The sequence below is a fragment of the Perna viridis genome, chromosome 10 (assembly GCF_037379345.1).
Source record: "Perna viridis isolate PV_CMFRI_1.1 ecotype Kerala chromosome 10, ASM3737934v1, whole genome shotgun sequence".
Taxonomy (NCBI): domain Eukaryota; kingdom Metazoa; phylum Mollusca; class Bivalvia; order Mytilida; family Mytilidae; genus Perna; species Perna viridis.
Genome location: NC_142454.1, coordinates 32,769,847 through 32,796,567, shown reverse-complemented (window position 1 = coordinate 32,796,567; position 26,721 = coordinate 32,769,847). Strand labels below are relative to the sequence as shown.

At 30.6% G+C, this 26,721-nt stretch overlaps 1 protein-coding gene across 1 annotated transcript in view; it reads right to left on the bottom strand.

Annotated features, from left to right (window-relative positions):
* Window positions 1–26,721, bottom strand: part of LOC148605452 (gem-associated protein 5-like) — a 144,558-nt gene that overhangs the window by 16,413 nt on the left and 101,424 nt on the right. The window contains exons 19-20 of the mRNA XM_088551128.1: window positions 2,336–2,473; window positions 576–723 (exon numbers count right to left, since the gene is read on the bottom strand). Of these exons, the coding sequence (XP_088407254.1) occupies window positions 576–723; window positions 2,336–2,473 (286 nt within the window). The remainder of the gene's footprint in view (window positions 1–575; window positions 724–2,335; window positions 2,474–26,721) is intronic.

Below are 26,721 nucleotides of genomic sequence, written 5' to 3'. Positions count from 1 at the left end.
ATGATTTAAATTGTTTGCCACGTATATAAACATGAGTTTTGAATAACCTTCACATAAAAAAATCAGAATTAGTTATCTACAAATGTTAATGGGGGATGCAAAATACAGAAAGCCCTTTGCCATGGACAGGCCTCAAGTCATGAAACCATCACAGATATGTAAATAGACAAATTAGAAGTAAATAAACATTAAAAAAACAAAGTTGTAAAAAAAATCCAGATTTTCAAATGTCGAAAAATATCAGATCTGACCAAGTGACCTTTGACATTGAAAGTCAATATAGTGTCAGATTTTACAAATGAATATAAATCTACATTTATTAAAAAAATTTTTAAGGAAAATCATTGAAAGCCAGCAGACAGACAGCATCATAATAACCAAACTAAGTCTTAATTATAATGCTATATTTTGAAGTCTCGCAGTCAAACAAAGTGGAAATTGGTAAAATCAGAAATTAATAAGCAGTAAAAAAGAAAAAGAAAAAAAAGAATCGTAATGGTAAAATCCAGATTTCAATTAGCGGAATTCCGCTAAAAGGTGGGGAAAAAAAATCATCCCTGTGAAGCATTACTAACTTAAAAAGCCTGTGTTTCTTGAAGAGGTCTATAGCTTCATACACCTTGTGTGCAGCCAAGAGGTATGATACGGCCTTGTGGTATTGACCTTCTGATTCTAATTGTATAGCGTAGTCTGTACATACAGTTGCCCACGATTCAAATGAAGCTGAAATTGAAAATGAAAGTTTGGTCAAAATAATAAAACTTTAAATAAACAAAAGATGAAAGTCTTGTAAAAAACATTATACAACGCATGATAAATACTTCAACATTGAGAAATGCAGGAGTCTGGCCTGTGTAAAAGTTGCCAAGAACAGTGCCCACATCATTTAACATGCAGATTCTTCTTCAGTTTGGATTGGGTTACATTATTTTTCCACTGGAGATATCAAGATTAGAGTTGAAAAATATCTTAAATCCAAACTTGGTTGATTTCATGGAATATTATTTCCTTACTCCATGAAGACGTTCAAAAGTAACACCCCGGAAACCAAATTTCATCTAAAAACTTCTATATCATTAAGTCCATGTGACCTTGACCTTCAACCTACTGACCTCAAAATCAATAGGTGTCTTTCTTACTTCATAAGCCTTTAACTGTCCACGTTGTGAGAAATTCTACGAAAGCATCAAATGTTACGCTATGGAAACCAATTTCTGACGGACAGATGGAAAGCAGAAATCTATACTCTCCCACCTGCATGAAAGGCGGGGGCCAAAAACACTATGAAAAAGCAGAGAAATAACCACTGCCTGGTAACATAATGTCTTGTGTAATAATAATCACAAGAGGGATATAGAGGGAATCCATGTTTATTTTTTCACTGCCATGCATTTAGATTAAGCTGTAACTACAGCTACATGGTCTTTTCAAAAGGGCATCATAAATATTTACAACTATTGTGCAAGTGTGCACTACTCTCGGATTACATTAATTGTATCTGTATGCCTTTGTTCCTGTTACAGGCTTTGATTTAAATTCAGGACTTGAACCCTTCAGGTCATAGAGATGTTATATCATTCATTCATGTTATACCCTTCTCCTAACTGCACTAAATCATATGTCATGACCATTAAATGAAAATGTGTTTGAACAATAAATAATTTGAATTTGAATTTGAATTTGTAAACAAAACTGACAAGATGTTGAGGTACATGACATGGAACGATCTGATGACCTGATAGATTACATGGAATAATCCTGTGACCTGTGTTGGAATGTTTATAGCCTTGAAAGATAGATTACTATGTTTTTGGTTTTTGACAGAATCTGGTACTGATCTTTCCTTCATATAGGAAACTTCATCCTTTTGTGATGTCTCTGACATTCACAGCTTAAGCAGATGTTTTTCATTGTTCAGAGGGAGCATAATTCACCACCCACTAAACTTGTTTAGTTTACATTCCCAGAGGATGCCAGACAAATTGTTTGCTTGTCTTACATATATGTTACAAAGTGATTACAACAGCCTTATCTTGCTTTAAGTGAAGGTATATCAAAAGTCAAAATTAAAGAGAAAAAACAAATTCAGACAGGAACTGGTTGTAAATTTTGACTTGGTCCATAAGAGATTATAGAAAATGAGTGAAAATTATTCATGCAAAATTTTTCGTCAATGGAAATACCAAAGTCTTCAAAGCAGTCATTTAAAATAAGTACTGAGGCTATAAATTTGGAGTAAGTACTCTGTCAAACTATGTTCTTAAAATATACTTCATGGTCTACAAAAGACCAAAAACTTCCTATTGTTGAACCTCCCCCTTTCTCCCAAGCTTACCCATTGGTGCCATAGCAACAAGCCAATCTGATAATTCTTCTCTCTCCCTGGCTATCCTAAGGGCACCAGAAATGTTACCCTTCCAGATCTCAAGCTGGTAGAAATAATCCATGTTGTCATTTTCTCTGTGGTATTGGCCTGAAAAAAAAATTAAGGAGACCATGGAAAGCACAAATAAGATATCTTTTCTCCCTTGTATTTTGTCTGCAATAAATGAATAAATTCTCTTAACTAACCCCTTTACAATGGTTCAAAATACCAACATGTAAGGAATGCTTATAATAGTTGAACAGGTTATACAAATTATCTTGGTTTGCAGCCAGGTTATTGAGTATAACATGTACAAAAATTAGGAACAATCCTTATAATCTAATTTCTAATAGATCAACAGTCTAAAACTTACTAATTGATTTGCAATCAAAATATTATTTTGTTTGGGATTATTTGAAGCAAGGAGTGCAGAAAATTAGACATTAATGACATGATAGCACCAAGGCAGAGTATACCAAATAATCTAGTTTGTTCAATGAGAACCAACCAATCAAAAAGCTTATTACAAAATACATTAAATTATATTTAAATTGATGTAAAGGGACTTCAAAATGTGCCTGATTTAGAATGTTTTCATTGTACAGTGAAGCCTGTCTAAACCAAACCCCTTTGAGACGACTTCAAGTTTCTTCAGTTTAGGAAGGTTTTTGGTTTATCAAGGTTTCAAATGTATTGAAATTGATGTGAAGGTACTTCACATATAGTATGATTTCAACTGGTGTCCAGTTTATTCAAGATTCACTTTAGACAGGTTTTTATGTATAGACTTTCAGTGAACACAGATTTTGAAGCAATGAACATAGCTGTGACATTAGCCTGTGGTAAAGGAACATTGAATCAACTTGTTTTCCTGGATACTTATTTTGAATTTGAAAACAATACCATTTCACTACTATCCAGACTAACATTCTGTGAAATGTGTATTCCAGGGACTAAGTGGCTGGGAATTATTTTGGAGAATCGTTGTTGCTTGTTACATGAGAAAAAAATAAAATGATTTAGAGTATAAAAAAGGGGAAATAGTTGACAATGTGACTTGAATTTTATATTTGAACATAAAAACCAAAATCTGAATTTTTTATGGAAAGTTTCTTTTGAAAAAAAGGGGGAATGTAATGGGACACACCATGTTACAAACAATTTTCAGGGTAAAAACAACTTAAAGTGGCCATAATGTTTGTGTAAAGTTATCATCTGGAAACCTTAATGTGACTTAAATTTTATATTTGATCACAAAATCAAAAATCTGAATTTTTATGGAAAGTTTCTTTAAAACAAAAAAAAGGGGGGACTTGAGTGGCAGGGTATAAAAAACTTATATGGTCTCCACTCATTGATCACCATCGACAAATTAAAATGATAAAGATTATTAACGATTGTTTGGTTCAAAATTAAATTAATTACTTTTCTTAATCTGTATGTGTAACGGAACAATTTTAACTTCTAGGTACAGTCTTTATTTAAGCTGCTTGGATCATTAAGTTGATTTTATGAGTACCAATACTGACACAGAACAGTTACCATTGATTGAAACACAAGTGCTAGCTACCTTGTAGTGACGTAAAACAAATGACATCACAGCATCATATTTCCAATAAAAATGGGGAAAAAACCCAATACCCATTATCTTTCTATGGCCATTAAAACATTTTAGAAAAGAACTTTGTTGAAAAACACAAGACTGTGTTGACAACAAGTTGTTGACAGAAGAATTCCATAATTAAACCATTTTACTATCAATTAATATCCAAGTCTTTGAAGTTTGTTCTGTTTAGTAACAGTTTCCTGCTAAGATAAAAATCAGCTGGAAATCTTGATAAGGAAATGCAGTAAAACCTGTCTTAACTGAATCCTTTTAGGACTGTAGAATTTGTTTGGTTTAGACAGGTGTTCAGTTAAAAAAGATGCAAAATACTTTAAAATTGTAATGAAGAGACTTCATAGGGGAGACCTAAGATTAGGGACACAACTCTTACAAATGGTTGGAATGTTCCTATTCAGCATTTTATATGAATCTCATGTAAGCATCAAAGTAACTTGGATTGATTTCATTCTGTTTCAAATGAAAGCTTGAAAGGTTTTGGTGAAATTGAATATGATACAAACATGTCACTGATTTCAAGAGTTATGTCCCTTACCCTAGGTCTACCTCCTTAAGACAAATTTTTGGTTTATCTAGAATCTGGTTCAGAGTGATTTTACTGTACTTCCAATTTACCGTATCACCATCCAAATTATTGGAAAAGCCTTGCGTCATCCTAATTATTTCTGTAGTTAAGCTCCAATCATGGACATTGATAACTAGGTAACCAAATGCTTAACACAATTTTCTGCTTGGATATTGTCTTGTCATGCTGTAACAAGACAATATGCTAGATATAATGTCTACATTGGCCTAGGGTCATTTTCTATTTATGGTTTTGACTACAGCTGACCTATAAGTTCAACCAAGATGTTCATGAAAACTCTTTCTTGCAAGTTCACGTAACGGTCAAACTTTTGCAATTATAAGCTTGAGTAATAATATTTGTAGTATAGAGTACTAAAAATGTAATATTGCTGTAGATTTTCACGTTTTCTATTGCAAGTACGATCAATTAAAGAACACAATGATGATATCATAATCCAAATAAAAAAAAAACCCAAGTTAACATCTGAATAAATAAAACTTTTTATGAGTGGTATTAAATCTAAATGCTATTTTATGATTATAAAAATACCAATAATAAAAGCTGAATTAAACTAATAGTTAAAAATAAACCCACTTGTAAACTCCATTTCAATGACAGTCCTTACCCCAAGCCAAATTTCAACTGATTCTGTACAGTAATTTTCTTTTTTTTTTTTGTACTTATATCCATTCTTTGACTCGTGTTCCAATTGTCAGACATTGAATCATAAATTACATATATTGACCTCATCTTACCGTCATTTTTAAAAGAAGTTTACAAAGAATGACAGTACCCATGCACTAAGAATCAGACACTTTGACAAAAATATTCCAGTGTTTTGATTGCACTGAAAAAACTTCCTATTAGTCATGATTTGAGTTAAGAAAAAATACTTCCAATTCAATTTCTACTTCAAATGTCAAAATTTTCTGATAAGATTTAAAAAATCTAATTATACATAATACAGATGAATAAGCAATTAGTTTTCATTTACTTGTTAAACAAATATGAAAGACAAAACTGAAAGTTGAGATAAGAATCAAAAGGAGAGGGTCCATGGATCACTAAACATTGCCCCTACTCTTCGAGAATGTCAATGATCGTTATTATGGAATGACAAATTTGTCAAGTCATGGAATGACAACTTGATCAGTATTTTGTACCTAGTCCTTATTCTCAATTCCAGACACTCTAGAATCAAGAAAAAATACAGCCAGCTTAAAGGACCTGATAAGGGCTAAATAGCTGTAAGTTTTGTCTTAATTAAATTTTGTGAAAGATCTTTAACTTTCAAGGAAAAAAACTATTAGGTAATGTAAGTGAGCTTAAATTTGTAGAGTATTTATTGTCACAAATTTTATGATCAGTTTTTATTTAGGGAAAAAAAAATAGAAATATGCACATTCAATGTTAAGCATATTGTACCTTTCAACATAACGTGAAGTTAAATACTCATAAAAAGGTTATAGTCCCCCAAAAAATAAATGTAACTACAATAACTGCTCCTCCAATAATACCCCTCTTGATCACGGACACATATACCTGTTTACCCTCCCACATTATTATCAGGGGGAACATTCCAACAAAATCAATCAAAAATTAAGACTCTCACACATAACGATGTAAGATTCATGGGATGATTTCAGTTAAAATTACTATATTTTCTGTGAACAATACTAAGTAATTAATTTTTTACATTAAAAAATTACTTCATAAATCTAGTTATGACACTAAAAACTTGTTTTCGAGGAAACACCATATTTTCATGAAAAATAATGCATTGGAATAGGAGTCTATATTTTATGAACTCAAAATGAAACTTAAAGTAGAAATGTCTATTATTAGTCTGACTTGGTCTAGTGTACCAAAGTTTCAGTCTGTTTGTGTCTTTTTTTTCTTTCTTCTAAAATGCACCTAAATCACTTTCAATATATTCCTTATCTATATAAAGCCACAAACCAAATTAGAAATTAATTTGTCCATTAGTAGTGCAGAAAATTGGGATGAAATGGGAACAGACAAGGAGATTCCAATATACCATCCACTTGTTTTGTGGGAATATAAAACTACGCAATTTCAAGCCTATATTTTCAAATTCATAAAATCAAATTTTGCATATTAAGCACTTTTAATGGAAATTTTAAAAAAATCTGTTTAAGTGACACTCAATTATCATGAAAAGATATCAAATTATCAATATTTCAATACATCAAAAACAATAAATAAATAAGCAATAAGTTTTCAATAACTCACAGAAGGAAATGATATACCTGGCCTTAAACTTGATACCCTTGTTATACACTGACAAACATTATATTAATATTCTGAACTCGGGAGTTATTTTTGTATTATATTTCACAGTGGTTCTATATACATAATACTTAAATATCCTTATAAATCATATAATGTACCCAATGTACTGACCTGTGGACCAGGAAGTGTATATTTCATTATGAAAGAAGACTAAATGCGTAGTTTTAGTGGCCATGCTACCCCGTGCTTCATAAGTCTAAACAGGAAAAGCTGAATTACAGTCAAACCTGTTTTAAATGACATTCCAAGGGAGGCCAAATTGTAGTCACATTACACAGGTGGTTTTATATACAGGTTCTATAATTTTACATTGAATGCACTAAATGGTTTGACTGTACTTTTGTATTTTATAAATAATTATTTATTCATTTGTATAACCGAGTTGTCAAATCCACAAGTTCAAGAATATACAAACTGATGTTTTTTCACTTAACCTTGAATATTGGAACCCATAAATAAAAGTACTTTTACAGCATCCTACTTCCATAAATTTTCCCAAAACTTCTCAATGACCTTGAAATGAAAAAAAAAAAGTTACATGGTCTAAGCGAGCACCATTCTACTACATGTACTTATAGCTGAATTTCCAAGTGAAGTTTAAAACAAGTACTATCATTAAAAAAAGAAGATAGCCAACCCAGTAAAATTTTGTTCTTTTTTCCTTCTAAGTTTCTACATTTCTTTCAAGAAAATAACACATGGCACACAATTTTTAAGGTTCCGATAAAGTTTTTTTTTAACGCAATTCCAAATTTTCGATAAGATACTAAGTTATCAGTATTTGGCCAATCGGGGGGAAAAAAACTGTGATCACGTGACTTGCGTTTCTATAGAAGAGCGTCCTTAAGGTCAAAGAGTAAAAAGCAAAGCTATACCGACTGTGTCGGAAAAATAAGAGACCAGGTTGTTATTTAAACATCATTAGTGCTAAAAATGTTATACAACTAAATCAAACTAACAAAATTTCATAGTCAAAGGGCAATAACTCTAAAAGCAGCCTCTGTCTCAATAACCATTACTTTACATGTTAGAGAAGTAATTTAAAAAAGTTTCACTGTGAATTCCCAGGACAAATAATATCTTAATGGTACATATCATTGGTGCAGTGATGATATTAGAAGCTTTTTTTTTTTTTTTTAAATAACACGAATAAATAATACTGAAAATCCACATTTTTACCTTTCCTGCTAACTCAGACAGCATGGAGGCAAATTACTCACACATGTAAACAATATTCATATACTTTTGTAGTAAATTAAAAACATTATATTTTAAAGTACACATTCTCAGCTTTATTTTAATTACTTTTGATCAACGAACATTTAATGCACTTACAATGCAAAGATGTAGGTTCAGTGTGTTTTTGGAGTTACGTACAGAGGTCACCATTTGACCCATAACTGGTAAGTGAGACCCAAAAAAACATGTCTATTACAAAACTGTGGATAATGGGGAAAGCAAATGACTTTTTTTTCAAGAGATGATTACTCTAGTTGACTGACAGCTTTATGGATAAAACACCACAACTGTAACTACTGCTGAAGTACTTCATTTCTGTTACGTAGTAGTTGTTTTAAATGAGTTCATTGTCCTGAAATTTATTTACATTTGAACTTTTATTCAGGATATGCCTTTAATGCAAAGCTTGGCAGTGGTAAAGGTTTTGTGAAACATAAAGCAGTGATTTTAGATTTCGTTTAAAAAAATATTAACTTGGAAGAATATTTCTGTCTGGCTTTCCAGCAGCTTTAAGTCAATGAAAGTCAAAACAAGAATAGATCTTGTAACAACTTAAAAATTTTGACATATTTCAGTCCTGGAAGATGCAGATTTCTCAGCGTCTTTCAGGCCTATATCCTATTATTTCCTCAGTAAAGCTATATGTTCCTGCCAAGTGCTGCTGATGTAATACATCTTAAAAGCCTTTTTATCAGCAGTATCCTATATTCTAGCCTTGAACTACAAAAATCGATCTTTTCCATCAATTCATACAGCATTTCTGTATCATAGAGGTGAGAAATAGCAACAGATTTCAAGGCCAACAAAAACCTTTTTTTTTAACAGTGATCAAATTTAAGGAAAAAAACCTTGCCAAATGCAAATTAAAATTCAATTTTGTTAGTAAAATTTATTTCCCAATCTAAAATTTAATTGTGGAATTCTATATGTATTATAAGTTCAGCTCAGAAGTAAACCTAGAGAGTGTAAATTTTCAGTACTTGCTTAATTTAGCTAGTGGAAAAAATTCTTAAATTCAATTTATAATTTACAAGTCTACTGTAAACTGTAAATTCAGATATAATTGCAATTTTTACAGGTATCACTGCAGATATTTATGAAAGACATTATCACAACAATGTAATTATTTTGGACAATAATGACAAAATAGCAAAAATAAATGGGGAAAAAAGGGGGGTATGAAGTTTTTGGGGAGTTGACAATTTAAGAGTAATTAATTGTACCAAAATAGAAGAAAAAAATATTATGACACAGGAATACGTGACAGTGTACACCTCAATATAAATTCATTCTGTAAAATCTGAGAAATTCAATATCTATGAAAATGAATAAGTTGACACTTCAGTCATTCAAATAGAAAAAAGCAAAGACCCACTGGCCACAATGATAAACAAATTATGAAGTAATCAGAGATAACAGAAGGATACCATCACCTGCTCATAATACGTCATAAGAGATAAATCAAGTAATCCACACCATATTGACCACAGCTTCAAGGAGGGTACCGAGAAGAAAAATTCATCAATAACATGACATTCAAAGTGTTATAATCATTTGATATTTAATAGTATATTGTGCAATAAAATTTGCCACTACAGATGTTAGAAACAAACAACCGTTTTTGATAGATCTGAACAATTGAGACCATTTTCTAGTATCGACTAGTATGAATTTTCTGATATTAAAATGTTTTGTTTCTACTGCTTGAATTCGTTTGTGTAATATTCCTATTGTTATTATGTAACTCCTTTCTTTTAAGGGCTTTTGATTTTTTACTTCAAATTACAGTAGGAACTGTATTTTCTGGTACAACTCTGACCGTAATTGTGTCCAATGAAATTAGCTATTGAAAAAGAGTTTGGATTTCAGGACCTCAGTTTAGAAATGTTTCACTGTACAAAACATGTAGAAAATATTGAATTCCAATTTAAAAAAGAAACAAAACCCATACCTGTTTGGACCTGCATCACAGTCATATACGGATATTTGTAATTACATAAGTATCTTCAATATGTAAACATACACTAAGCAAATTAAAAAAACTACATTGTGGGTAACAAAGTACTAATGATAGTATATACTGCTAACTAAATGGTGCATATCATCAATACATGTTTGACAACTGCACATCATCAATACATGTTTGACAACTGCTAAGTTTAATAATATTTGAACCTTAAATTTTTTTACTTTTCGATTACACAAGGTAGGTACCCCTGACAATCTGAATTTCAATATAAAAAATTACTTACATCATTCTGGAATTTTTACAAATCCTCCGATGTTATTGTCATGATAATATAGCATAATTACACCTTATTACATTAAAGACATCACTTATAATAATCCAAGAAGACTAATGCCACAGATGCCTTTAAACATATCTCCAATATCTTATATCTTATAATATTACAGTAAAATCTCAACCAAAATCATGACAGAACTAAACAAATCTGACAAGACCCAATCATGATAAAACAAACAAGAACTGTCTTTAGAAAAAGATAGCTAACGATAGCTATGGCAGTGGGTTGCAGATAGCTAACAATAGCTAAGGCAGTAGGTTGCACATGACAAATTTTGTTTATGAAATATTTTTATCCATTTCATGTCATAAATGTATTCAGTCTCAAAGTTGAATGTTGGTTTTTAATTAACTGCCATGGTTGAAGAGAAAAAAAATTAAGTAGAAAGCATTGAAATTCGTTGAAAAAGGGAAATGATTCTTTACTTTGCGCAAAATTTGGTTGCTTGGTTAAGGATCTTTACAATCATTTTAGATTTTATTTGGTTAACTGTGTGATTACTGTGCCATGTTTTATATTCCAAATTTGTTTAAACCAAACTTTGTACTCAACAGAACAAAATTTTCAATTCTAAAATGTTACTGTTAAGACAGATTTTACTGTAGAGACACAGTGACTCTGAAACCAGCTGTGAGTTTTCATATCTTACTATTCATGTAACACATAGCTTTGAACATGGGGGGTACTGGGGCATCAAGGAAAATATTTGTTAAGAAAAGGTTATGAAGTCATAACTAGAAGTAAATTAACTTGAAAATGACAAATTACATTTGTTTCTGTAAAACAGGAAACAAGGTTCCTTATACTGCAGTGAAGCTGCATAATATAGAATAGTATTACATGTTTAAACCACATTGAAACCAGTCCTAGCAACCTCCTGTATTCAGCAAATCACATTTCTAAAAAGACTTTGCTTTAAGTGTTCTTTTGTAGAGCATTTTTTAAATGTAAAATTAACCTGTAAATTAAGACCACCTGTCTTATGTGACCATGGAAGGTCATTGAAGACAGGTTTGACTATGTAAAATTGCCATTTGTTCACAAATGACCCCAGAGGAGCCAAAACATGTCATTGTGTGTGTGTTTTTTTTTTTTTTAAATGACTATTTTTTAAAAATTTTTAACTTCAGGATACTTGTACTGTAAATTTACCAGTAAAAAAAAGTTTTTACTGACTGATATTTTCAACTTAGAACATTGAATCAATTTATTGACTAATCTGATGGAATTTAAACCTAGTCTTCTTTGGCTTCAAAGGTAGAAGACTAAATGAAAAATGACCTTTAGGTAAAGAGTCTAATTTTTCAAATAACAGGGCACAAAGATTACATTGTTCTATACCCAGAGAAACTTGTCTTTTCCATTTTGTCATTACTTACAATAATACAAAGAATTAGTCATGAAATTCAAACTATTTTATGCCAAGGGGGCTGGAATTTTATAATCATAGAGCACAGCAAATGTTAAATTGAAATAACTGATTGTATAAAAGGTTAAAGGGATAAGACTTCTTAGTCTAGGTATAATCCCTATACACAGATGTAAATAAATAAACATCATTTCAAAGACTGAATTTAAAATCTTCTTATCTTTGCAATGACCCAAAGCACATACTTAACAAATTCTTCAGTACATGAAAGTTAGGGGTTGAAATTTTCAACTGCACTTATTTTGGCAAATTTAACAATGTACGCTTGGTGAAGGAAGTTTTAAGCTTCTTGTAACTTCATAATTATTGCTACAAAAATGTTGATCATAATAAAAAAAAATTACGGAAAGATGCCAAAGATTTTTATTTTACATCATTATTGTATTAAACATAAGAATTTTGAATGTTGAAATCTTTGTATTATTAGTGTACTTTTAATGTTTAATTTTAACAACCACAAACTAAATTCACAAATATTATAGCCAGTAATATAGTTAATGTCAGGAAAAAGATCTTTTCTTCATTAAATGACAATCACCTGTCAGTTCGTCAGATGAACTTCCTAAGGAATTTAACTGGATAATTGATACAGGGATTTATTTAGTGTATTAATGACTTAAAGTTTTTTTTTTAAATTATTTTTTAATTTTGAATATTTCTCATATTGAAAATTTTTATCAAACTTATTTCAAAATTCTAAGGAATGATGGAAAGTTTATATCTCCTTGTTAACAGTTCATATTCAATCAAGGAACGACCAACTCCGTTCCCTGAACTTTACTATGCTATTTGCTGTAATGGTACATGTTTAATAACCACCAGCAACTGTGTTCTGAGTATTAAACTTAAAAAGCCACCGTTATAAAGTAACAAAGTCAAAACAGAAAAAAAAAACGGTAGTAAATACTTAATTTAGTGATACCTTTTGCAAATATCCATTTTCTATCAAATCAACCATAGAACTATATCTAATTATGATGTCTCTCACCGTCTCTAAAAAAATTAATCTGAAAGTTTTTTTGTTTTTTGTTTTTGTTTTTTTGTTTATTTGTTTATTTTTTTTAAAATTTATCTATTAAAAAATGATTTTCAAAATGCAACTGACCTAATCATTAATGGGTTTAATCCTTTAATTCCACATTAAAATTGTAAGTTAGAATAGTATCATACAAAACACAGCCTTGATCTCTGAAATACCTCCGATATCGTCATTTGACATTTGTTCAATAATTCCGATAAAAATGTATAATTAAATGGTAAAACAATCTCTCCCTACAGATGAAACATCTATATGAGCACAGATGGAAAAGAATCCAATAATTTTTGGGTATTTAGGAAATTATCTCTTATAAGTATCAATATCTCTTTTTACAAAAGTTCTGTGATAATTGTATTAATGATAAACGAGAACCTCTGGTATCCTAATATATGCTCTAGTGTTCAAAGCTTTGATGATTATCTAAAATGAAGTTCTCTCTATGCTCCATGGTAATGATGGGTTCAGAGAATATAGGAGATCATTCTATTTAGACAAACATTCATCTTAAGTGACCCCAGACTGACCTGGACAATTTGTTTGGTCAAGGTCAAATAATTGTAAATTCAGAAATTATTGTAATGATTATACTAACTATATGTAATGCAAAACTTGTATGGTTTGGAAATTGATTGACTGAAAGGTAAAAAAAAATACAATAAAATAAATAACACTCCTCTGCTAATGTCAATACAAATAACTTTTTGGTTGGTATCAAATACTAAAAGTTTACGTTAAAAAAAAAAAAAAAAAAAAAAAAAAAAAAAAAAAAAACTTGCCCAATTCAACCACTTATTTCTATGGTTAAATACTAAAATTTAAACATAAATAGATCTAATACATCTTATATTACCATTTCAGTTTTTGGAAAGTCAAAATATACAAGAGGATCAAAATATATTTAAACTGATATGAAAGACCTTTATAAAGTGAATGGTTTAGAGTTCTTGGATCACTCAGGGTTTGATTTAGACAGGTTTTGGATTACTCAGGGTTTGGTTTAGACAGGTTTAGGATCATTCAGATTTTGGTTTAGACAGGTTCCACTGTATTATAAAATCAAACAGACTGTATTGGAATAAAACAATCATTTAGAGCACTCAGATAATATCATTTTATAAGGTACAATTTTTATATTTGAGCGTTGAAAATCTCCATTTGATTACCAAAAATTTATCAACATTTCAATGATTTTAAAATTTAAAAGTTGAAATTGATTAACCACCACAAATAGTAAACCAAAGTTTTCTCATTCATTTCACTGCAACTATTTTCATTAAAATAATCACATATAGAACATTAAATGGAGTAAAATTTCCCTTCAAATTGCTTTTTTTTATTATTATTATTAAATTTTGTTAAAATCTCTAACTTGCTTTTACTAACAACCTTTTGGTATTTTAGTTCTGAATCCAGTGAATATACAGGAAGTACAAAAATCTATTTTTAGCAACAATTACCTTGACATGTGACCTTAAAATCTGTAAATATGTTTTTGTTTTTTTTTTTTCAAAAAAGGACCATAGAACTAAATAAAACAACATGAATTTTAGCTTTTGAACAATCTATGGTTAACGAAAAAGAAAAATCAAATACCTCAACTTTGAAACCAGTAAGTTGTGATCACCTAATAAAACTTCAAAGTAAGTTGGAACTCCTATACATAAAAGGATTCCCCTATAGACAAGATGTTGTGGATTATTTCATATCTTAATAGACTTATACCCCATTGTTATACATAAAAACAGACAGATGATGTTGTTTTGTTGTCCATATAAAGAACAAACTAATACCATGATATCAATTTCAAACCTTGTAAGGGTTTTTTTCTTGGTGTCAGCTGCCAAATAAATCAGTGGAGAGCCTATATAGAGAAATTTGTATGCTGATAGAATGAATGTAAAAAGATGTTAGGTATTAATGACGATGGAAAGTTCAACAAAAATATGACATGAACTGTTCATTTAGAGAGTTTTTGGAAAGGACATAAAGAGTCAAAATTTCATTTTATATTTTTGTTGAAATAAAACAGCAGCACTATGGCCTTAAAAAATGTCACTCAATTTCTGCATTGAAAGTCTCATTGAATAAGAAACCTAGATGGGAAATGTATGAAAAACTAAAGAAAAAAATCTTACCTAAGGTCAGACAAAAAAGAATTGTCTGTTTAAAGTTACCCTATCTACCCTAGCACATTTATTAGTATTTATTGATGGAACGATGCTATAAACTATAATTTTCTAGCAATTTTCAAACGTAAAGAAATCCCCCTATAATTGTCTATATAAAATAATTAAAAAAAAAATTAATAAAAAAAAAAAATAATAAAATAATTTTACTACCCTAACCTATTTTTTCATACAATGCAACCTTTAACAGACATGTATTTTTTTCTTGGATGAAGCATTTTCAAATCCCTTACAGTACTGTAGAGTAACAGGAGAACATGTGAACAGGCAGACAGACAGTGATCACCTTAAAATGACTGGCATTACAAGTTATTTTAAAATAGTTCAATGTATGACTGACCTTTATCAATCACTGGATAAGTCCCAATTCATTTTAATATAACAATTAACTTGACAAATCCAATCATTTTATGCAAATGCGAATTTCAAATCATCCTCCATCCTTCTCAGTCAATAAAAATCCATAACTAATTGTTCAACAACATAGAATAAACTCAATAACAAAATTCTTTTCTTTTGCCTTTAAATTCATTTGAACTTTAATCTTTAAACAACACACAACATTTTCTGTCACTCCCTCTAAAAGTAATTTTGAACTTTAAACACAGCAAAAAAAACTAATTCAGACTATATCAGACTTAAATAGCTTTCTTAAAAAAAAACCCAATTTTATCTATTGCTTCATCATATCGATACTGGCAATTCCAAATTACATCAAAATAAGAGAGATTTCTCCTGTATAATTCACTATAGTTTCTCCTTAATCAAAAGGCGGGCATTGAGCTAGGATGTATCTGGTTGAAACGCTACAATGGCTTTTATTGTCTTTTACTTGTTGGGTAAATGTAAGGGAAATGCATTTATTGACAAAAATATCTATTTTAAAGGCTACTGCTGCCTACAAATCCCAAATAAGCTTATAAAGTATTTTGCAAATTTATTTAACCATAGCCCTCAATGCTTCATCTCCGTCAGAATTGTGAGCATTTCTAGTCCCAGTGTTTCAACCCTTCGAATGAGCCTCGGCTTATTAGCACCCTGATGCAACCTTGAAAGTTTCCTGGACTTAATTATCAGTGCCACAATTCTGACATAATACTGAAATTCTCACGTGTGGGTCTTAAATAGGCGGAAAGATTTCTTTAAACTAAAAGATACCATTAAATCTTACATAGAAGCCATAAACAATATTGTACTGGTAATTCTGAAACACTATTTTTGATGAAAATTGTGATGGTGCTATTGTTGTCATCAGATTGAAATGACAGTAAAAAAAGAAATCAACATCTCCGGGAGTTTTTCTTACCTTTACCATACATCAAATCACTAGATAATTATCATTAGTGAGTTATGACTTCAAATACTTATTTTTAAATGGCTTATTAGCACCATAATTATTGCTAAGCAATGTTGCAATTTATCCTACCTATAAATAAATACATTTTTTTGACAAACAGGTATCCCCTTAGGAAGTCAATGGGGTTCTATACAATGTATATAAATATTTGAAGCATGATTTATGTGTCTATGGAGGCCAAAACCATTGAAGAATGTTGATTCCAGGAACTAGAACCTCCTAGGCTAAAGGAAGGATGGGGATGCATTGATTTTTGGAAGGTTAATTTTTATTGGGATTTTCCCATAGAAACCTGCAGAATGGCAGTAGTATTATTATATATCATTCTAAACAATGTTGGTGAATGGATAACAGTATACCATAATTTCTAAAAAGGTGGTCGTTATAAAAACAATTAGACCAAAGTAATACAATCCCTTAAGATGCATATACCAATCCTTTTCCTTGAAAGTAAAAACCAATACAAGGCTTCACTAAGGCCAACAAAAATAATAGCCTTGTTTCATGCTTCCACCAAGAACAAAATAAGTTAGGGAAATTATTCAAAAACAATTTACACTGAGTTAATGGAGATACAATATATAAACTTTAACAATATTTGAACCAACATGGCCATACTAAGTTTACAGTAGGCACACAAAACTAAGGAAGGTAAGGTAGCAGGAAACAGAAATATTTTCTTTGGCCTAAGTATAATGGCCAGTCAGTTTATCACAGAAAAAAATATACAGAAATATGATACCCATTCCATGAATCAATAAAAAAAAGAAATAACATTTCATAGAAATATCAATGTTCTGAAATGTGATGTAAAAAGCTTTAAGCCTTAGAAATTGAGCTATGAATATGATTATGAATGGCATGAACATAGAAACTTGAGGTTATAAAGAGCCTGAATCACTTACCTGGCTTTACAAGCTACAGTCTCTGTCCTAAGGATTTTGTTGTAATTGGTCCAGTAGCGTCAGAATAGAAAAATTCTGAATAATTATTAACTATGACAATAATGCATGAAGAGGATGGATGCCAAGTGATGGCAAAAACTTACTTGGCCTTTTTAGGCCAGTTAAGCTACAAAGGTAAATGAGAACAAAAAGGACCAAGACATAAAAATTGGGTAGAATCCATGAAATACTAAAAGGAATGAATGAAAATTGATATAAGCAACTTCACTATACCTACAAGGCATTCACACTAAAAAAAAACTTTTTTATGACAGCAAGAAGTAACTGATGAACCAACAGTACAACAATATACATCAGTGCCAAGATGAATCTGGGTCTCTTTTACTACAGCCTAACCTGTAATATCAACTACTGTATTTAGCAATAACCTGCCTTAAATGACTATATGAAATCAGGCACGGATCCAAGGACTGGCATACCGGGTGTACACCCCCCTAAAGCGGTAAGAAAACAATTTTTCACCACAAGTTTCACCCAATAATATTTTTGCCTTGCTTTGCATGGCATATAATTCAATTAATGCCCCCCCCTTAAAATCAAATCCTGGATCCGCCCCTGGAAATAAGCCAATATGATGTATTCTATGTAAAATCTACTTGTTTATAAAGACCACATGTCTCAATGTCATCCATGATTTTGTTCTCACTGTAATTGGAAAATAGGTATAAGAAAGTTTTAAGTCCCGCCCATAAATCTAACCTCATACCTTTTCTGGAATCAACTGGTTATCATCTAAAATCACGTCTCTATGATGATTGGGGGTCTAAAACACTTTTGTTAACTTTTACACCACAGAACATACAAAAAGGTTGTATAAGTATCATCCAGACATGAGAAATATGAACATAGTAAAAAGTGATTCAGCAAATAATTCAACTTTCAACCAATCCAATGAGAAACAAAAATGAACCTGAAAACACTTCTGGATAATGCATATTATCTAAATTTAAGATACACTTCAGTGATATCCTGTGACACCCTGGACTCACACCAAATTTGAAAGCAATCCATCCAGTGGGGGCTGAGATAACTGTGATGAAATTCAAAAGACAATAAGGTGATTTCAATAGATCACAGACTTGATGAGTGGATCTATAAATGACTAACTGATTTAAATAACAATCTGTGCAAGAATCAGGCAATGGGTGGCACATCATTTTTTCCAATTTGTACTTCTTTGCCTCATACATATTTAATACATTCAGAAAACAACCAAAATGCTATTTAAATTTATCCTGAAGCATCAATGGCATGGATTTATTTTATTGCCTATAAAGGAGAAAAGTGCAGGAAATGTTTTCCTGTCATGTTTCCATAGTGCATTTCAACTAAATTTGACCGATCAATATCTAAAAAAGGCAAACTTTACAAACACTTTGATGGTAATTACTGGAGATTATGAGATTAAAATACTTGGATTATGCTATAAAATCTTTTTTTTTTCCTTCATGTGCCACACATTACACACATTTTGCCTGATTCTTAGACAGAGAAGTACTTAATTTTGTAGGAACAAGTCAGAACAACCATTTGAAATTGCAAGAAATCATAAATGAGTGAAAGTATCACTGCAACGTCACAGAGTTTTCTTGTGTCACCAGAAAATGGAACAAACTTTTTCTGATCATAATTACATGTAACTCAATCTAATCCATAGATGGTATTCCAATGCATAGAATGTAATAACTTAGTTAGATGGGTTTAGAAATGATTGATTTTTTGTGACAGCATAGTGAGCTGCTAGAAAATATGACCAAGCAAGAATCAGTCAGGCTGTGATAAAACTAAGAAATCATTATTGACATAGTCAACATGTCTTAAAGAAATACTCATTTTAAATTCACTCAACAAATATTAATTATTTAAATACAGTCAAAATGCCAAAGAAAAACTCATTTAAAAATCTGTCAAAATGCCTAAGAAGTAATCATTTAAATTCAGCCAAAATGCCTTAGAAATACTTATTTAAATTCAATTTTCTTCTTCAGGAGATCTGGTTAAAAAAATCATGAAACATAATGTTAAGAAAGTGTGGTAAAAAGAGGTAATTTTGACAGATAATGACAGAAAACAAAAAATCTGTAATTCATTCAGTTCTAGAACTATACTATAAATTACAATGGGTGTACTAGAACTGTGTTAGCATTGGGGGGGGGGGGTTTCAGCCTTAAAGGGGGTTGGAGTCAGCATGCATGCAGTACTGTAATACGTACACAAAACGTTATTTAGAAACAAAGCTTGTATACAATGCATGCTGACCCCAACCCTCTTTGATCCCATATTTAAAAGCAATAAAAACTATTGCTATGCTTTTTACTCCATCAATATAAACTTCCACAATTTGTTTTGTTTCGTTTTTTTTTTTTTTCATATTTACAATTCAGACTGCCTTATATTTAAGAAGATCAGTATTTAAGACCCAGTAAGACACAAATACAATCTTTTTAATCAGTAGTGGCATATGCAAATACCATTGTTCATATAGTTTTATTAACTTGTTATAGTTGTAATTGAGAAAAAAATCAAAATCTATAGGTCAAAGGTCAAGGATTCAATATAAAAGTACTTATTTCACAAACAAGTTCAGATAAACCTATTGACTCATAATATGCAGTGCTATCTCAGTTTGCAAAGATTTTTTTTTCCTTTTCGTAAGAAATTGGACTTAGCGTCTCGAAAGGTGAAAGTAATGTATTATTTTTTTGGCAATGTCATCCATGTTAGGTTTCTAATTAGGTTAGATTAATATTAACCAGTTGTGCTAGGTCAATCATAATTGGAATGCAGTTGCAAATGTCCCCCTCCCCTTCCACCCCAACCACTTGCCCCCCAATGGCTAACAAAACAAAAAAGTTCTTTTCAAATAAAGAGTAGGACATGTCTGTGTCATAAATCTTTCACTGTTTATAATTGGGACCCATAATGAAGCAATAGAGATTATCTTTGTTTTTTGTGAGGATTAAAGCAATTTTTTCTACTAAAGCAAAAATTGTATGACCTACATTACACGTGTCCTGCCCACAGAAACCAAATAGTTTTAAAGAACAGTTTCACTGATTTTTTTTTCTCTCCACCTATCAATTACTAGGATTTGCCCATCTACATATCCTAATCTCATCAAAGAAAATTGTTGGTCCATAGACTGGGACTTGGTCTAAAATCTCTGATAAAGATAGTGGTAAGCCATTCTTTCTGGTTTTCTTTTGTTTTTTCATCTGTTTCTTTTCTGTTATTAAAATTCATTTATTTGTAATTCAAATTTCTTCAAGGAAAAAAAATTGTGAAAATATTCTAATAACAATCAATATTTTTCAACACACATTTCCTGGTTTAATCACTAATCACAAAGAAAAAAAATGTAATATGTCATCACAAGCCTACTTTGTAATTTACAAAAATAAATCAGTTAAACCATTTGTACCTTACTCTTAAAACAGCAAATATCCACAAAAATTCAGTTAGGCCCAAAAACAAAAACAAAACAAAAAAAACAGACAAAAAAAAAAACAAAACAAAAACAAAAACAAAACAAAACAAAAAAAACCCCAAAAAAACAAACACAAATGTCTTGTTTCGTGCTACCAGCAAGAAAAAAAAAATAGGGCAGGTAGGTGGGGTAATTATTTTGTTCTTTTAAAATATTTTACATTGAGTTAAAGGGGAAGAATTCTAGATTTTAACATTGATTCTTATCTGGAGTGATATTTAAGAGAATCTGAAGCTTCACTGACCACGCCTAATGCATGATAATTCAGAAAACAACTTTTCTTCAGATGATTTAATAACACAATGGTTTTCTTTGTACCCCTGACGTTTAGAATGAATTAAGCATCAAATTGTAGGTCTATTGCGTGAAATAACAACAACAAAAAGACAAAACACATACAAAAATTCTTATCTAGATATCTAGGGAAAAAAAAAACAAGAACAAAATGGAATTTAATTCATGTCAGGAAACAACAGCACTGGTGAATTATAAAAGACAGAGCTCAAGGGATCAAGGTTATTATTCATTTTTGAGTGTGTATAGATCTTCATTAAATAACAAAACGAAAAAAGAAACAAAAACACAGCCATTTTATACGTGAATCTTTCCAAAAAGGACTCTTACAACTTATGGTGATTTTTATTTATGTAGTAATCCAGCTAAGAATCATGCAAATTCTGAAATATGTGATACACCCCAAAAAAGGTTATACATTTTTATTTTTGTTATTAAGTTGTTTTATGGATGTATATGATGAATATATCATTCCAATATATCTGCTCTAAGAAGGCAATCAAACACTGAAAATCAAACAGTTTCTATTATATTTTAGTGTCATTTACAGAGTTATCTCCCTTACATGTAGTCTTTCCAACCATGTATTATATTTTGCATGATTCTTAGCTGGAGAGCTACTTAAGAAAGGCTAACTTATACAAAGTTTTATAAAAATTTCAAGTGCTCCTTTCATCAGGATAATGTTAAGTTTAGCTAAGCTCAAGTTTAGTAGGACCCAAATTTCTTTTCATTTCAATTTTCTGCATTCACAATTAATTATTTAAGGATGAGATGCATTAACACTTCCTTTAGGTCCTTTAAAAAACAAACTTAAAGTCAAAACAAACCATTTTAATACTTCATATTTCTATCAGTCTTCTAGGTCTGTTTATAGATGTATAGTTTTATTTCTGGGTTATTTATTGCCGATTTTTTATGCAAATGAGAAAGCTATGAATTATTCATGATCCATCTCTTAACACCTTCTTTCTTCATAAGTACACAGAAGTGATTTACAGTTTAACAATATAGCTTTAGGTCACTTTCATCTGACAAATTATCAGGGACATGAATTTTAAGAAGTCTTTTGTTATCAAAAGTGACAGCCCTGTTTCCTGTTTTGTAATTCATCACCGCTCTTGATTTCTGTCATGAATTAAATTTCATAACAAAAAATAAAACAGTCAAAGAAACTGTAGGTACACCAAAATTAATGTTTTCTTTTTGCATTCTTACTACTTCAATCTCAATCTCAGGTTTCAGGAAATCTATTCAAATTTGATGCTTTTCAATTTTTGCAACTTGCACTGGACTTCATAATAAATGTATTTAACACAAAAATTACTTTTTTGCAATTTTTGTCTATTTCTGCAAATAAGCTGAAATAAATAGCTCACAAAAACAAGATAAGTTGTTATAAGTATGCTTAAGGTTACCGAAAATTATAAATACTTAAAAATTACATCTTAATAAAAAAAGCAAACAATATTTCTTTTTTTTATTTTCCATTATCAACAATATTTTTAATTTTAGATGTAAATCAAGGTGAAGGATATTTATTTGCTTATTTACACCATTCGCACAATTCAATAAAAATAGAAAAAATGACCATTACAGATCAATGTACAAATAAACTCATTCCTATCTTAATATTAAAGGTTTTTTTTTTTCTGATCACTTAAACTCATTATAATTATTGTTTCTTCTTCAATGAAATAGACAAAATTACAAAAAGTGAATATATTCCTGCAGTAATTAATAACAAGACAAAAAACTGCCATTAATTGCCAAATTTGTAAAAAAAAAAAAAAAAAAAAAAAAAAAAAAAAAAAAAAAAAAATAGCAAAAACTAGGAGAAATTTACCCTATAAACGTAGCTGCCATGCCCTTGTTAAGTTTTTATATTAATATTGATAGGGTTAAAAGGTAACATGCGTTTAGACTTTAGTGGGAATCCATTGTTCTCTTGTTCTCTATTTGAAATCAACAATTAATATGTAATAACTACACATGGAGTATGAAATTAAATATTTATTTACCTATACCTAAAAGCTAATAGCTATAATCCATTCATAATTCAATCACACCACTCCAGAATGAAATCCCAACAGGTATAGATATATAGATAGATATATATACTCCATGACATAGTCACGCCACTACAGAAATTGGAATCGTGAAAAAGTAGACAACAAAATGGCACTGTTCCCTATAATGTCTTTAGGCAACAATACTGGGCCATTCTCAGATGTAATTTGTCAATGCAAGCTCGTTGAAGTTTCCACATGGATTGAGCCTTCCTTACGCTTCATTAGGGTCAAGTAATTGTGGTATTTAAAAGTCCTTCTAAAATTACAAAGGTCCATCTTATCAAGGTCTCGCATTATTAACTCTTAAAATAATCCCTGGATATAAATATGTACTGAAGAAGCAAACAAGGTTCCTTGTGACCTAAGTTGGAGATTGCAATGATGTGATGACCTTCGCAATAGAAGATGAACTATTAATAGATGCCCTAGGTCTATGATAACCTTTTAAAATTAGCTACAAAGATGAAAATCAAACTTTTCCTTGGATATACAGAGAACATTGACCCACCAGTCTAAGATTTGGGACACTCTATAGAATAGTCAACAAATGAAGTTAAATTTTCTTTAAAAAAAAAAAAACCGGAAGAGCATTGTCAATTGTTCATTTCAAAAATTGAAAAGGAAAGTGCACCATCGATAGAATCATGAGCACATTGATTCATAAATAAAATACCAAATAATGGACATGATTTCAGTTCATTAGACACAGATAGGCCAAGTAACATCCTGCTTATGTAGATTTTGCTGCATCAATTGTTCTGAAGTGTTGGGTGCACTTTAGATGCACTTTGAAAATTTTACAGTACAAAAACATATCCAATACTACCTCTTGTAAAGCACTTTTAAGACATTATTTAAGAATGATTAGAGCTGATTGAATAATGTTTACCTATTACACTAAAAACTACAAGAATTTTTTTACAGAAAAAAGCAATTAGAACCTTTGAAATCCTTTACTTTAAACAGAATATGTATAACTATAGTGTTTCTAGCATTAGTCTGATTTAAAGTACAGCTCTGCCTTAAAACCAGACAGAAGCTTATGAGTAGTGATTGGTGCATTTCTTGGTCCCAAATATCTCTTTTTATTGGAAAAGGCCTCATAGAAACTGTACTTAAAAATGAAAGTGCAAATGAAAGTTGTCCACTTGAGATATTAACACTTAAAATGTGTTTTTACGACATAACAAATCTATTTGAACACTTTCATTTATTATCTTGAGATATGATGAATCACCCCTTGCCTGGGTTTAAGGAAGAGTTGTACTCTAAAAATAAAATTAAAGACTACGGTATCCCCCCCTTTTTTTAAACTTGTTAACAGGAATGGCATAGTATTGTTTAATTTCAACTTTATTCATATAAAACATTTTTACACCAAGATATTAAAGGAAAATCATTTACCATGATTCTGAAATCAGCAAAAAAAAAATAAATAAATAAAAAAAAAATAAAAAATAATAATTAAAAAATTATAACATGATCACACCATATAATTCACAGTATGTGATTAACTTGAATAGCCTGAGCTGGCCGACCTTAACAACAATGCAAAGTTTCACCTGATTCCAACAAGCAAAAATTAACATTTCAAGACAAAAACAGTTTGTGTTTATGCTAACAGTGGAAACTTGAGAAACAATAAAAGCAATAAAACAAATATAATTCTGCCATTGGGTTCAGAAAATAATTGATACCGGGTCAGAACGGGAGTGCATTTTAATGGATTATATATATGGATGGTATAAAATAGTACTAAAGTTTTTGTACCTATAGTAAAACCAATTTAAACTGAACCCTAGATCCTAGATAAATAGGACCTATCTAAAGCAGACATCACCTGAAGTTTTTTTTTTTTTTTTTGGAATCACTTACAGAGCAAACTTAAGGTGTTTTAAAACTTGTTGGTGACCACTTGGTGATCTCTGAAAGTATTTACTATCTTATATATATATGTTATGAGTTGGTGCATTTCCTTTCTCTATTTCAATGCATTTTCTAAATCAGTGAAAACCAAAAAATACCTGCCTTAATTGGTCCAAATCTTCAAACCAAAAAATGGGTCTAAGACAGAAATAGCAAGGTTGCCTTAAACAGGAAGTAGAAGTGCAAGTCGACAAAATGGGACTCCAGTTGCCCATCAAATGTCTAGTAGCTGTATGTGATTTATAGTTGCTGAGAAAAATGTTACAAAAATATTTTCCCTGCATGCACACCTGACAGACTTTTACCATTCAATAAAGCAATTTGCAAAAAAAGAGTCAATTTAAATAGGTTCTACTGTAAGCATAAAATAAGATCACCAGGTGATTTGACACTACAGAATCTACATTTACTGATAAATGACTTTGCAATAGTACTCTTAATACTAGAAGTATTATATAATCTACCAATGATCAGATATATTGTTCAAAGTCACTTTGTAACTTGATTTCTTACAGTTTCCTAATTCCTCCCACCTTTAAAGAACAACTTCTGGTGTCATGACTGAATTATTCTGTAATTTTGGTATTTTGAGTATTCAGAACTAATGGGAGAATCCCAAAAATGGGGAGGGTAGGGGGGAAATAGTTTTGTCGATTCTGTGCAAAATTTGTGTGAAAATGAGTAAATGATTGTGCCTGGAAACCCCTCCCCGTTATCGAACTTATTTTTATATGGTTTTAATCATGAAAGTAGTAGAATGTTGTTTTATGACCATGTTAACAGAAACAGACCTCATATGGTCATCAGAGTTTGACATTGAGGTACTTAGCTTCAAATATTCCATTCTGGAAAATCAGCAAATATCCAAAAGCTACAATAGGCTCCTTCAAAATATGACACTTGTAAAGAACAATCAACATCACAAAAATGTGAAACCAACCTCCTAAAGATTCTGAATTCAAGTTATAGCTATAGCCACTTTGGAAAATCAGCAAAAAACAATGTAAGTGCAAGCTATGGTAGGCTTCATGAACACTTTTAACACTTGTTAGGCTATAAGGAACAACATCATAGAAATGTGATATCAACCCATTTGAGAAACAAATGTGATTCTGATTTCAAGTTCATAGCCATTTTTTTCTCTCTGTCAAATGCATTCAAAGTCTGATTAAATATGATCCACGGTTATAAGAATTGTTTTTTTTTAAATGTTTTCACAAGTCTGTTGTTTTAAAAATGAATCATTGACAGAAATGGCCATTAAAAAGAAGTGTGACACATCTAACAACACATCCCATAATATGGGTTAACAGTATGTGACCACAAAATAACCAAGCATTCTATCTTTAGTACCATAAACTTTAACATATATATCTAAAATTGTGAACATTTTATTCTCATCCAGTTGATGTTAATTAATAACGATTATGTTACAAGACTAATCACGGCAGCTTAAAGAGCAAAAATCGTGATATAAACATTAAAACTGATGATTAATACTACATTAAAAAAAAAAATCAACACTTCACAATTAAATGTCAATAAAAAAGG